The sequence below is a fragment of the Gobio gobio genome, assembly GCF_949357685.1.
Source record: "Gobio gobio genome assembly, chromosome: 4".
Lineage (NCBI taxonomy): Eukaryota > Metazoa > Chordata > Actinopteri > Cypriniformes > Gobionidae > Gobio > Gobio gobio.
In genome coordinates, this window is record NC_137100.1 from 42,356,365 (window position 1) to 42,372,344 (window position 15,980).

The following is a 15,980-nucleotide window of genomic DNA, read 5'->3' on the forward strand; positions in this document are numbered from 1 at the left end:
TTTGAGATTTACAGTACAATAACCGCATTTCAGTTTACAGTAACTACATGTTACTGTAATTTTGTAATACAGTACCGTTACTGTAAACCTTGGTTAACAGTGCATTAATCCTAATCCTATTCAATCATTAATACTTACTGAATTACATTAATTCTTACATTAATCTATCCTACAGAAGTAATCCAAACAGACAATTATTATGAAATATAAAATTCTTTATTTAAAACATTTTAAGTGCTTTAACTTAAACATTTAAATGTGTGGGAAAAGTTCACTTTAAAACATCCTCGAATCAAATCTTATTTTCAGAAAATCATGTATAAAAGTAATCAGATTGCATTCAATATCACTTATTATTTAAATTTACATTTATGCATTTGGCAGACGACTTGCATTGCATTCAAGATACACATTTTACATTTTGTCAGTTCTTGCTTTCCCTGGAAATTGAACCCATGACCTTGCTAGCACCACACACTATTGTTTGAGCTACAATTTTAAAAACTCTGCAGAAAATAGTTGGTAGAATACTGTAAATAGTTGGTTGAAGAATACTGTAACTTTGGTGCAAAATACACATATACATGAATAAAATATAAACAAAAAGCAAATTAATTCTGAAACAAGTTATCACAACACAACACAACACAAACACAAACACAAGTTTCATGTCTGTACCGATCTGTGCCATCTTCCACATTGGATGATTTCAAACAGGAACCAGGATTCTGCTCCATTATGGCAAGAAGTCCCTCTAGATAAGAATGATATGAAGTTAGTCATACAATTTGAGTATACACAAACTTTTTACACTGTTGGAATTTAATAAAAAATAATAATCCCATTACAATTCATCATAATGGTAAAATACTATTTTATAGACAGTTAACACTTTGAGGTACACCTAGCTCAACATATGCGGTCTAGTCTAATCCAGTCCTACAATGCCTTCATGAAGATGTGAAATGAAATGTTCAGTTTTTGTTTTAGCTGGTGATTCAATGTTATGAATATTTTGAAGAATGTACTTTGTAGTGATGCTGAACCTGATTGCATATTAGAGAGGTGTCTGTTATTTAGCTTAACAAAATTGATATTGAGTAAAAAACTAAAGAAAACTGTTAGTACATAATAGTAGCAGCAGCACAAACTATATGCTCCAAAAAAGTAATATTACTGAATCACCTCAACATGATTTCACAAACTATTTAATCAAAAACAACAATGTAACCTTTTATTGCAGGATGGATTACATGTATACTGCATTAGCTTTAGTAAGGTATCCTCAAACTTAATGCTGCATTCACACGGGGCACTGGCGTTAACGCTTCTCATTTACTTTGAATGGTTGACATCATGCGTTGCTGAACTGAATTGTGGGTTCCGTCGCGTCGCTTCACTCACGTTGCAAGCGGCAGAAGTTGAAAGGTGTGTTGGACATCAGCTGTGGCCGGATGCAACCAATCGGCGAGAGTAGCCGCGTGCAGGCGGGGAGGAGCTGCAAACGGAGACGTGAAGTCTGACACTTTCTGCTTCCCGCAGTGACGCTCGCGCGGTGTTTGCACACTTTATCAGCTGAAGTGAAATAAATGCAATATTTGTCAATACACAGATGTTTCAGAGACATTTTTTGTCATGTAATACTTTATGCACTGATTAATACAGCGTGTGTTTGTACAAGAATAAAGTTAACATACAAGCCTAAACTATCAATGAAGTGGGGTCTATGTTTTTCATCTGTTTTATTTTGATAAACATGACAATATAACATCGCAACTACATGAAAAGAGGTTTAACTGTTATAAAAAAGAGATTTGTGCACATTAGAGGAACTGAAGGTTTTAGAATAAACACGAAACACATGTGATCGCTGTCATGCGGAGAATCTGGCCAATCGTGGAACAGCTGTGTCCTCATCAAAGTCTGTGCAGTCGCTCTGGAGAAACTGCACCGGCTGTATTAGCGGCTGCTCTCGAATCGCTCTCGCGGTGCTTTGATGCCATACGTCACTGTCACGTGGCGTCGGCGCTGTGTCAGGTCAGACAAAATTTCTAACCGGCATGACGCCCTGTGTGAATGCAGCGTAAGTGTCTGTGTACATTACATATCCTATTAAAAAAGTGTCTCACCTAGTCCAAGTTTTTCCATTCAAACTCCATTAGGTGGCGAAGGAAGGATGACACTCTGTTGTTGATTACAGTGGTCTTCCTGTTCACAACTTCCCCGGTCTTCCGACTCACTCTGGTTTTGGTGGTGCATCTTGTTCCCTCCTCTGGGTTTTTCCTCACGAAAAAAACTTAAAGCAAGAGAAAATTAAGAGAATAAAGATATTTTAAATTTCATCACCCTTAGTGCCTTTGCTTTAAATGTTTTTGGTAACACTTTAGAATAATGGTCTGTCATTAAACGGATAGTTCACAAAAAAAAAAAAGTAAATTCTGTCATTTACTCGCCCTGTTGTTCTAAACCTTTTAAAGAATGTTTGTAACCAGATAATTTTGAGGCACCATTCACTTCCATAGTAGGAAAAAATTACTATAGAAGTGAATGGTGCCTCAATCTGTTAGGTTACAAACATTCTTCATCTTCTTTTGTGTTCAGAAATGTATTCAGGTTTGCACTTGAGCAACATTATTCTAAAGTTTTGCCATGTTTTTTTCATAAATTATATTTCATCTGCCAAAATCATCCAAAAATTGTCCAGGACTGCTTAAATTCCAGAAAATAAAATTATAATCTGTCAGTCCTGGACAAACACAGTTTTGGATTATTTTAGTATAATATAATTTATGAAAAAAAAACATGGTACATGGCTAGTTACAGCTAAAAAGAGGTGGAAAAACTAAATAATTTTGTGATTCAGTTAAACAGACCCGACTAAAACATACAAGAAAAACTTTGAATTATCAGTAATATGTGGAGAAACAAAGAGGAGTAACGTTACTTACCGTTGTGTTCCAGTGTCGCACAGCACAGGCAGGCTCCTGGTATTCTTATCTAAAATGTTAAATAAATAATGTCAATCCAAATGTAAACTTTGCTTGTTAACGACATTATTTTTTGCAACTAGTGGCCAACGTTAATTTACTAACTAACGTCGTCCTAATGTACGCTTAATATGCTCGATAAACAAAATCTTCACTGTATTGGTAAAGTTAATTCAATAAACTCACTAACGTTAAGTCTTTTTAAAAATAAAACGTTAGGTTTATGTTACCTCAGTTTTAGTACCAAAGCTGAAGCAAATGATAACCTAACGTTATGTAAAGTATGTTGTCCGGGCCGTGAGCTCTCTCCTCGGGCAGTAACGTTACACACGACGCTGGCTGCACTGGTTCTTAATCTAATTCAATAAACTCATTTTTTTTTTAAATAAAACGTTAGGTTTACCTCAGTTTTTAGCAGCAAAGTTTAAGCAAATGATAACCTAACGTTATAAAGTATGTTGTCCGGGCTGTGAGCTCTCTCTCCTCGGGCAGTAACGTTACACACGACGCTGGCTGCACTGGTTCTTAATCTAATTCAATATACTCATATTTTAAAAATAAAACGTTAGGTTTACCTCAGTTTTTAGCAGCAAAGTTTAAGCAAATGATAACCTAACGTTATGTAAAGTATGTTGTCCGGGCCGTGAGCTCTCTCCTCGGGCAGTAACGTTACACACGACGCTGGCTGCACTGGTTCTTAATCTAATTCAATATACTCATTTTTTAAAAATAAAACGTTAGGTTTACCTCAGTTTTTAGCAGCAAAGTTTAAGCAAATGATAACCTAACGTTATGTAAAGTATGTTGTCCGGACTGTGAGCTCTCTCCTCGGGCAAAACTTACAACGCTGCACCGGTTCCTAATCTAATTCAATAAATTCATAAAACGTTAGGTTTACCTCAGTTTTTAGCACCAATGCTGACAAGCTAAAATTGGGGTGCAGACAACCGCGGATAGTACAAATCACACTTACCTTGCTTGTTTGCCGTTCTCACGGGGGATGAAAAAATCTTCGCAGGGTGTCCGGACACAGCTCATAATGTTCTCTGGAACCGTGAGCTCTCTCCTCGGGTGAAACTTTCAACGCTGCACTGATGGTTCCTAATATAAATCTAAAGCAAATCCTGTCGATCCCAATTGTGCCAAATAGGCCGTTGTGGTAAATACAGCATTATACTTTATTTTTTAAAAATACAGGAAATCACTGTATTTGGTGTTTGACGTCATAGAAAATACCCATGATGCAACGGGTATTACAGTTATTTACTGTAAAGAGAATTTACAGTATTATACTGGGTGATATATAGTAAATAACTGTACAAATTACAGAAATGTCTAACAGTGTGCATCCTTAAAGTTAGTGTACCGCAGTGTTTCCTAAAAAAAAAAAAGAATATACACAGTTTGGGGTCAGTAACATTTTTGAAAAATATTACAATTTAAAATGTAATATATATATCGACTCCTATGAATCATTTGTTTGTGAATTGGCCTACACTGTTCATGCTACATTGCTTTCATTCACTAAAAGGAACCGGCTCATTAGAGTCACTAATTTCATATACATTGCATTACAAGTATCTTAAGTTGTGTAATCAGATTACTTTTTTCAAATAACTAGTAAAGTAACACATTACTTTTAAATGTACAACTAAATATCTGAGTTACTTTTTCAAATAAGCAAGTTTTCCCATTTATTGACTGACAGCTCTCTGTTCATGTTGAAAGAAATCGAGAGTAAATGCATAGACGCTGTGTGTGCTGCGTGAACATAATGGTTATTGTAGTTTTGGAATAAATGTGAGCCGGCATTTACTCATCTCACAGATTCAATATTCCTCAAAATTGTTAAAAACAGTGAAATGCAATCTCAGAAAATTACCTGCAATAATTAAATATATTAAATTACACAAATATATTTGATGTATTTAATCTCACTTTATTAACCAATGACTTTGCTGCTGACCTTTGACGATCCACTGCAACCATACTAATAAGCAAAAATGACTTTAGATAAACATCACATTTGTGTTTCATTTTTAAAACATTTCGAACTTTCTTTTGCATCCTATTTGTCAGCAATCTAGAATGGCAGCACAGCTGAAAGGTTTGTTTGAGCTGCGCCCTCTGCTGTATAGGCGTGAATTTGCATTTCCATTAGCCTGAGGCTTATTCATTTCACTTTTGGTGTGAAAAGGCCTTTACATTAGCCAAAAATAGATTTTTTTTGTTGTTATTAAAAAATAAACAAGCAAGCCCACCCAGGTGAGAAAAACGTAAAAGTAATGTAACGCATTACGTTCCATAAAAAGTAACTAATTAACACAATTAGTTACTTTTTTAGGGAGTAGCACAACATTGTAATGCATTACTTGTAAAAGTAACTTTCCCCAACACTGGTCATGTAAGGTAACAGAAGATTAATTTCAGATAATGTGAATTATCCAAATGACTTAATTAATTCCTCATTTAAGAAACATTTGTTCACCGGCCTTCATGCAATTCTAGGCAACATTGTGCATGCAACATTCACCTATATCATCTATGCATCTATTATTAGTATAGTGTGAGTCTCATGTGATGTCTGTTTGCCATAGACAAATAGCTACATTGACTCTCATGAATCATTGCACCACTGTCAGTGAAACCATTTCTTCCACTGCAAACATAATGCAAAGTTTGTGTAAAACCCAAAGAAATATTCCAGGAAAAGACTTTTCCATGGTCTCCAAGATGGTTTACAATATTTGTGTGTATTAGAGGATATATAAAAAATAAAACACAGTAGTGAGCCAATGCAATTCGTTTCTTTGGTTCCTGTTGCTAATACACAGCATGGAAAACAGCAATACTGTTGTGAGGCTAACTATATTATGGAATATAAAATTAAAGAGCTAGCGGGGTCCTGCATGACAAAGACCAAATATAGAGGGTCACCACGCTCTGACAGACGGGTTAAAGGAAGCAAGTAAGAAAGAGGTGATGGTGCAGTGTTTGTCATTCTCTGTCAGAACGGTGAAGGGATGTACTCCTTCTTTATATCATATTTCATCCTTTAAGGGAAAAAAGAGGAGTGTGAGTGTGTACACTCATCTATCTGGGAGCTTTTCTGACAGTTTCAAGGCGGCATGAATTTTAAATAGAAGACAAGTAGCGGTGAGTGACAGAGGAACATTGCGCTCTAAACGAGAAGGAATCCAGAAAGACATTTACAGGCGATGAATCAGCCACTTGAAACACATTACACGGCTGCTCATGTTTTCTTAATAAATCTCCTCTGGAGGTCACATAAAGCAGAAAATTCCCACAGAAGTCACCTGGAAGGACAGGTGAGGTGTGTGACATGCCTTAAGCCATGTCAGAAATACCATTATAAGGAAGTATGTTAATGGGGAATAGCTTCAGGCAAATAACTTCAGGTCAGAGCAATTTGACAAACTATTCACAGCAAACCTTTTCAGCGCACCATCATTTTTTTCTTATTAAAAATGTTCAACACATAATTAGTAATTAAATTAGCAAAGTAAATTTAATTATAGCATTGAATAATACAATTAATCATAGTAATTATTTAAAAAAATCTGTTATAAAAGCACTATGAAAGAAAGAAAGCAGTTGATTGGAATAATGTTCAATATACAGCGTACAGTTTATTGGTCATTATAGAAAAATACTTGACAAACCAGAATTAAGTATTCTAGAGAGCTGTGTACAATCTTTGAATGTTGTTTATTTCAGCATTTATTTGTTGCTGGAATTATAGTGCAGACTTTGTCCCTATGCGGTTGCCTTTTTTCTAAGCTAGAGCATGTAGGAAAAAAGCATGTTGCTCTTTTAGCTTGTCTCATTTGTTTCTCATTTGTAATTTGAATTGGCATCTGCTACATGACTAAACGTAAATGTCTAGTCTTTGTCCCTCTGTCAAGAATCTGTCCTTAATGTGAAACTCACCCTATGAAGAATGAGCATCCTGATCTGTCTACCATGCTAATTCAGAGTGAACAGTTCATCAGGGAAAGATGAGGCATGGATATTTCAGGAGCCATTCACTGCACACGTTGTGTGTATGGTGTTGGTCCATATGTTCTGTCTCTCTTTGGATACTGTGTCTTTCTCTGTCACACACACACACACACACACACACACACACACACAGGTGTAATTGATGTGCAAAGTTATATGATGTGATGAACACAGACGAGAAGTGAGGTCATTAACGGAGGAATTAGCAGAGGACATGGCTTAGATGACTCAGGGTAAAGTGAGGAGATCAACATCACAGAAAGAGGGAGAGGTGTTGATTGCTTTAGTTGAGCTGTGCTTAGATGGATCATAGCCTGTGGGATTTCTGTTCATTCAGTATTTCATTTCTGCCATATTCACCCTGTCTGATTAAATGCACATTGTTGACATACTTCTTCTTTGTTTCTTTATTCCTTGCTTGCTTAGGAGGCCCACACAATTTTTGAATACAAGAATACAAGATTTCACAAAATGTCAAAGTTAAGTTATAATAAAGTCATAATGTAATGTAAGTAATGTTAATATTTATATTAAATGCACTAGTTTTGAACCCATAGAACACATTCAATTTATCAAAACTAATACATTCAAAGTTTTAGTAAGCAGATTTTTGATTTTGTACTCATACATTTTAATTACTCTTAAATCTACTCTGAAATATTTGAGTAAGCTAATTAATTTAACTTAATAGTATCATGTAATCTCAAATATTTTTAGTAGTGGAAATTTGGCTAGCTTTAGATACCTAATTCAGTAAACGCTAACTGCTAAATTGGTTACATAATGCTTTGATAGCATTAGCATAGCTGCATGAGTACAACATTATAGAACATTTAACACATATCTGTTCTCAAACTAAGCTCATGCTCCACTTGTCATCCTGATGGTAACTCCACAAACATTATACACTACTAAATATCCCATTTAAAATTAATCTTGCCGAAAAAAAGGATGTACACTTAAATTTAGCATTTACTCTCCCTTTCGAGTGTCATGGCAAAGCATGCTGGGAAATAGAAATCCCAATTCAGTTTCAGTTACATTTAAGTTTGTTTAAAGGAACAAGTTCATAAAACTCAAAACAATGAAACAATTCAGATTACTTAAAATGTGTCAGTTTTGTGAACTCAAAAGAAAAAGAAAGTTCAAAATACTCATAAAAGTTTATTCGATTGAACTAAATTGTTTAATTTAAGTTTACCTACTCAAACCAATTAATTATTTTGAGCATTCAGGTTTACAGTGTGTTTTGGTCAAATAAATGCAGCCTTGGTGAGTGTAAGAGACTTCTTTCAAAAACATTTTTAAAAATGTACTGCCCCCGAAATTTTGAACGATAGTGTATGTGGGGAAACGTTTGAAAACCCCTGCTCCTACGCAGTGTGTGGTAACAGCTAAATAGTTGACAGGAGAGGACTGTGATGTTGTGTGGTATTACTGGCAGAGAAATGACACGCAAACAGTTTCATTATGAGACTTTTTTTCTTGTCGTGAAACAAAAATGCGACGTTTTAATCCTGTCTTCAGTTTTGCAGGTTGCACAACAGAGTGACAGTTTCACTCTCATCTCCTCTCTGCCATATTTACAGCATCCTCTTTTATCAAATAAGACATGCTGTATGCTTTTGTAAACAAGTCCAGCTCTGACTCAGTTAAATCACACAAACATAGTTTACACACTTTTGTTTTGTATTTACACAACGTTGAGCATTCAGAAGTCTTTTTCACGTTTGGAACGGATTTCAAAGGCAGCCTAATTACGATCACTAAGCGAGAGAACTCAGGGATGAAATAGCAGATCATTTAGCATATAGTGCTGCTATAATTTGTACAGATTTGAGAGTGTGGCGAGAGAGCTGATTTCCCAGCAGGCTCGGTGTGGGCTCCGTGCCTGTTTCTAGAGTGGATATACTCAAGTCGGGTCGAGTTTGGCTTGAACAAGCAGCCAAGGATAACACAGGGCAATGTTTCCGGTGGCTTCAGCAAATTCAGCCTTCCGCAAAAATGGGGAGTTATTAAATACCCAAACATGGCCATTCATCAAGGGTGGGAGACGGCTAAAAATTCAGACTAGACTTTATAGCCTCAGACTTGGACAGATTTATTATTAAATATCACGGCACTGTAATATATAGTATATATGTGCAGGTTTTATAGCAACTCAACGGCACCGCATTTCTCTATCTCTGTTAGCTTACAAACACATCCTCACTTTGCAACATACACAACCACTGCAATGTTTATGCGGATGGCAAAAATCCTCAAAATCTGCAGCTCTGAAGTTTCCAGATGAGCATTAGTACTTCATGCCATCAATGCAAACTCATTACGAAAGCATTTTAGATGCCTTTTTCTGCGCACCCAACTGGAGTTGTCGTCACGTCAGCAACTGCGGGATTAAGAAATCTTACAAAAAAGATTATATCTGGGACTTTTACACAAATGATTTACATTAGCTACTTTTAAGTGTACTTGATTTACTGTAGTTGAAGACTGTTAATAAAGTATGTTCTAGAAGTATGCAGGTGTGTAGTACAGGGAGTAATATCTGGGCATACCACATAAATATGATACTTTCTCTCACATTGCATGAGAAAGTAAAGAGTCTATCAGGTGTGCATATCTGAGATGTATACGGTAACTACAGAAATTATGGGGAAAATACACAGAAGCAGTGAAAAAACTGAAATATAGAAACAGTCCAAAAGAATTCAATAAAAAATAACCTATTATAAATATACAAATTAAATGGGAAAATATATAAATTATCAAAATATAAAACAACATTAAATTTTTTTTAATAACATAAATTACAATATGAAAAAATATAGAAACAAAAAATTTTATAAACTAAATTAAACTCTCAAAATCTAGAAATAATCAAAATATAAAATATAAATGTTCAAAACATTTCATAAATTAAAATATGAAAAGATATAGAAATGATCGGGGGAGGGGCGGGGGGGGGGGGTTCAGCATCAAGCAAATCTACAGTCATATTAAACTGCGTGGTTAAACCAATCTTGAGTTAGGAATACTCTTGTGAGTATATGTTTTTTTTTCTGGCCATTGATGTAATGGGCAGAAGCACATAAGGGGATTGTGGGTAGGAAGTGAATTAGGGAAATAGAAAGTGAATCTTAAAGCTTCCTCGTCATTTTAAAGAATAAGGATGTGGACTGGATTCCCAAGCTGACGGAGACACATGGCATTATCTTTTTAGTTCCCATCAGTGGACTACGTGTTTTTCAGAACTGACCGTGTTATTTCCGTCATGACGTTACAGAAATGCTACAAAGTATGAGATAAATGTGACAAGGAATGTTAAACATGTCTGCTTCTGTTTTTCTTTCCAGTTTTCATCTGCAGTTTCATGGTGGCCGCACCCATTTTCGGTTACCTGGGGGACCGTTTCAACAGAAAGATCATTCTGAGCTCTGGAATTATCTTCTGGTCCTTTGTGACGCTGCTAAGCTCCTTTATTACCAAAGAAGTAAGTGCCATACTCTCATCTTCCTCTACAAGCAGCCTAAACCTTCAAACTCATGTCTGCCCAGAACCTCTCATCATATTAGGAATCATATCATCAGGATTATCATTTTAAAAGACTCTTTAAAATATAAATGTAGCTTGTTTTTGCTTAGAAAGGGTTGGTTCTTGCAGTGCTAGTTGGATATTTTTAGATATCAACAACCCAGCCCAGCTGTAGCATCTCTAAAGCTCATTCAGTTTCTGGCTCATTTGAGAGCGCTTTGAAATGACACTCAAGTCATTCAACATAGCAGGACTCATTTTACATAGGGGAAAAAAAAAACATCTCAGTGTAGTTTATTATTTAGATGTCTCTCTCTCTCTCTATCTCGTCCTTTGCTTTTTTTCTTTTTCCATTTTGCTAAGATGAAATGATTAAATGACATGCTAACTTAGCATAACACTAGGCCTGTCTCAGAAGACCTTTTGTTACAGCTCTATTACTGTGTCATCCTCTTTGTCTTCTGTATCTTACTCCCTGCTTCATCCAGCCCTCACTCACTCGCTCATGTCATTAAGAGATCACAGCTGTTAGCCAATCATGTTGGAGAGTCACAAAACATTTTTAAAATTCAAGGCTCCCCCATTGTCCTCAATAATCAAAAGCCCCATTTTTTTTCTATTTGTTTGTGATAAGATTTTTTTTGTGTGTACATAATACATTTCTATGCAAGTAGAAAATAACTACTTATCACTATTTTACATTGATATTCAGTAGTACCACTTCTTTTCTTAGTCTTCCATTAACACCTTTCTAACTCCACCACATTTTAAGGTTGAAATTTTGAATGGTTCCCAAAATCCATCAAAAACAATATATTTATCTCTTAAAATATGTTATCTTTTAAATTGACATGTGTTACCATTTCTTTTGGCCAACATCCTATATTTTGTGCACAAATTTAAACAAATAAGCCATTTTGCTTGAATAATACATATTCAAATATATACTCTTTCTTTTTTAACAATATCCTAAATAAATTTTTTTAAAAAAAGTAAAGGTGACAGTGAATAGTTCACATCAAGGATCTTCTCTATCATTTCTTTCACACCTTTCCAAATATTCTTGACTTCTTCACCCTCCCTAATGCAATGATATAGTGAACCTTTAAACTCACTGCATCTAAAGCAAGTGTCAGGGGCATTTTCATTATATTTATGCAATACAACTGGAGTTACATAAATCGCATTCACCACTTCTATTGTAGCAGTTTCAGACGTGTGTTCATTGTTTTTGATTGAAGATCTTTACATGCTTCCATCCAGTCCTCCATCTGAATATCCTCATTAAGATCCAATGGTGATAAGAATTCTTACTGGATAAGAATTATTTAAAAAAAATAAAAAAAGTACAGTAAATTTCTACTCAATAACATGCTGTAGAGTTTGGCATAACTAGAAAAAGGTATATTCATCATAAAAATGCCCATGGATAAAAAAAATTTTTTTTTTTTAAATGATTCAAGAGTGACATCTGTTAGTAAATACAGTTGTCAAACCCATACTCTGACTATATGACTGTAGCCTAATTCTCACTCTAAATATAGTTATGTATTGGTGCTTAAACATACAAGTCTTCATACACAATAAACCTATGTTGAAAGGAAATGAGACAACAGTAAAGCAAAACTGGGAACGGCAGGCAAAAAACGTGACAATTTAATTGATGCTTATTGTCTATAATCTCTCATACACCATCTCAATCAAATTGTGTGTGTGTGTGTGTGCGTGTGTGGCCAGTCTCCAGGGAGGTTTTTGCAACAGAGAGAGATAGTGGCAGCTAATTAAAAGGCCATGTTAATAAGAGGAAGACTGTGAAATGACAACGGAGGAATGTTCCTCGTGGCTACGAATAACTGATTTTAGTGATATCTAGTGACATAGTGATGGTTTGTGTGTGGTTTGGTTTCCATTAGCCAGTCAGAGAGTGTGGGGATGTAGAAGATATATGCGTGTGTGTGTGTGTGTGTGTGTGTGTGTGTGTGTGTGTGTGTGTGTGTGTGTGTGTGTGTGTGTGTGAATGATCGGAATATGACGACTGAATGCCACGGGGGTATAAATGCGCTAATCCCTTCGATCTGCAATGCTGAGTTGATACTGACAGGACGAGCCAGTCTGCATCAAAGTCACATGATCCTCCAAGACCGCACACACATGCACATACATGCATACATCAGTGTGGAGACTGCAGATATCCTTTCATCAGTCAATCATCCGACCCACAGCAGTGGGCTGTTATATAACGCTCTTCACCAAGAGAAGTCTGCAGATCATCTCGTATTTATCATCATCACCACACATCACATTAATGTTACTGCAACATTGCTGGAAGGTCTACATTAGTTTCATAAGAATTCACTGAAATGATGAAAAATACTATTACGCCAAGAAAACATTTTATGGGATAAGAAAGTAATTGTGTTCTTGAAAGATGTCCTGCACTTATACTAGGAAGAAAATATACACTAAATCTCTGTATGGCTTAAACTGACCTTGAGACCGCTTGTTGATCTGTTCCTCATCCAAAATCCCTCTTAACTTGTTTGGCTTCATTTAACGAGATTTCTCAGGGCTTTGGGAAGAGACAGTCAATTCACTACACTGTGTTGCTGCAACAAGATTGAAAGACCGTTCTTTTGTTGCACATTAAAGTCATGATCTTAAAAAACAGAAGTAGGGAGTGTAAGTGGCAATTAAAAGAGAGACTTTAAGATGATTCCCATGACCATATTTAACATCATTGTGTCGCTTTTGTCTGATGACAAGAAAACAAAACATCAGGGGGTGTCAGCGGTAGTGGTTTTTAGTTAGATATGCACATATTCATGCAGAATGTATTTGAATGCTCATGTTTATGTATATGATTTTGAGGGATGAGGGAAGTCAGACGTGTACAGTCAGTCTACTACAGTACAGCAAACTCATGAATTGGTTGTGGTCTGGAACAAAAATAACAGGGCAGATGCCTTTGTTGTTCAACCTTGGGGTTTCAACCATTCAACCACAAGCTCAAATAAAAACGGAAATGTGAGTGTTCAAAGAAAAGTAATACCTAAGCGCGTTCAATTTGCATCCAGTCTGTCAAAAACTCCTCAAAGAGGTCTCAGGATCAAATTCTCTAAACAGTTGCACCGCTTTGGCAAACAATCAAGTTCAACCAGACTGCCTGTATACTGTGATTTAAAGGAGAAAGACACCCCCTTCTACTATTTATATTTTCATTTGAAATATTTTGAATCATTAATAATATTCTCCAGACATATAAAAAAATATTACTCGTTTATTTTTGCTTTAGTACTGTACTTTGACAACAATTATTTACAACAATTACAATACAACATTTGTAATACTTATAATACTTTAGAATATCACATTATAGATATAATATATATCTTAATGTAAACACACACACACACACACACACACACACACACACTGGCATTGGGGGGTTCAGAAACCACCAGCTTCTAGTCCCTCCCTCCATTTTACTATAAATCTCTGGATGACATAAGTGTGTGTGTGTCACTTCAAATAACCGCTCTCCAGACGTATTTATGTTCAGCAAATGACAGCCCAAGCATAATTTTTTTATGTGTGTGTGTGTGTGTGTTGGGGTGAAAGGAGAAAAGGTTGTGTAACAAACAACCAGTCGTCCACTCTCCCTCTCCTCCATCACTCTATTCTCTTTTTCCCTCACAGCACTTCTGTCACTAAAAAACTAGCTCATAGCTTTTGTCATTTTTGAGCAGAGTCATGAAAAGCAGGAAAGGAGCCGAGAGGGAAAGGGAGAGGGAGGGATAGAGAAATCCTCTCAGTGCCAGAGGATAACCTAGCTTGCTGCAGTCTCTCATTGCTGATTCCTGTCACGTACACTAAAGAAATTCCCCCGCTGAGAATTATGTAACATTCAACAACAAGTAAAGTTGTTTTTCTTTTGGCTGTATGTTGTGTGGCTGCTGTCACACCAAAGACTGTCAGGTGGAAAAGAATAAAGGATGAAAAGCAGGAAAGGGAGTGAGGGATTCCCAGTAATGAAAAGTGACCATCGGATGACAGAAGGACATGAGGTTTGATGCCTCTGTTTTGAGAGCAAGGGATGAATTAAACGTCTTAAATTATCAGAATTTATCCAAAGCAAATTATCAATGAAAATAATAGAAGCTAAAGATAAGTTGCAATATATTTTTGTCCAAAAATTTGGTTGTACTAATACAATTTATATAAACGTGTGTGTGTGTGTGCGGTCCTGGTAAACCCTACTTAATGGTGACAAAAACAAAATGTGTCTCCAAAAAGAAGGCAATGTAAAAATATAATTTATATATATATATATATATTTTAAGGGCTATAGATACGTATTTAACTATAGCTATATGTTCACAAGCACACACACACACACACACAGAAATCCTTGTCCTTGTGGGGACATTTTTTGGCCCCCATGAGGAAATCCACTTATGGATCATAATAAATTATGTTTTTTGAAAATGTAAAAATGCAGAAAGTTTTCTGTGATGGATATGGTTTAGGGGTAGGGTTAGTGTAGGGGGATATAATATACAGATTGTACAGTATGAAATCATTGTCTATGGAAACTCCCCATAAAACATGAAAACGTGTGTGTGATTTTTTAAAACAACAATGTAAAAGTCTTTACACACTAAACATTGTTACAAAAAGAAATGTTACAACAACAAAAAAAAGTCAAGAATGTGACGTATGTCAGAACGTCACCGACGTACGTTGAACGTGACCGACTGAAAGGGAATCGTTATTTGGAGTTGTAATAATATTTTGCAATATTACTGTTTTTACTGCATTTTTACCCGAATAAAAGCAGACTTGGTGAACATAAGAGACTTCTTTAAAAATATTTTTTAATAAAATATATATTTTTTAAGGGCTATAGATATGTATTTAACTATAGCTATATGTTGACAAGCACACACACAGATCTCATTAGCCTTTACAGGAAGCTTGTTAGTACACAAAAGTCTGCCATAATAGCATCTGGCTGGTCAGGTGGCTTTGTGAGCCCCCTCAGGAGATGGAAGTCTGCTATGACAGATCTGTATATGTGTGTGTGTGCTGTATATGAGCACCATATAATAATGGGATGACCTGCTGTCTCTCGAGAATGCCCATGTTTGCTGCTTTTATTTTCTTTCACTCCATCAGCGTTGGGTGTGGCTAGACTCCCCACTGCTGCCAGACTGAGACCCCCGGTGACATAATAAAAATGAGATATTATGAAGGAGAGTGTAAATCGCACAGAAAAAGAGGTCAAACCGTCAAGAGGAATGGACTGTGAGCACAAGCAACAGAGAAATCTATAACTAGCTTCCTCAGTTGGCCGACTGCCAGGGTGACCCAAATTCTACAGCAGTATAGCTGTCCATTACACACCCACAGTTAAATGTCTTCACATAAACGACTATA

General features: G+C 36.0%; 1 protein-coding gene across 2 annotated transcripts in view; it reads left to right on the forward strand.

Annotated features, from left to right (window-relative positions):
- The window catches only part of spns2 (SPNS lysolipid transporter 2, sphingosine-1-phosphate), an 87,403-nt gene that overhangs the window by 39,940 nt on the left and 31,483 nt on the right, over positions 1–15,980 (forward strand). For both annotated transcript variants that reach the window (XR_013816435.1, XM_079816209.1), the window contains exon 3: positions 10,367–10,503. Coding sequence is in view for 1 of the 2 variants with exons in the window: in XM_079816209.1 (XP_079672335.1) it covers positions 10,367–10,503 (137 nt within the window). In the remaining variant the exon portion in view is untranslated. The remainder of the gene's footprint in view (positions 1–10,366; positions 10,504–15,980) is intronic.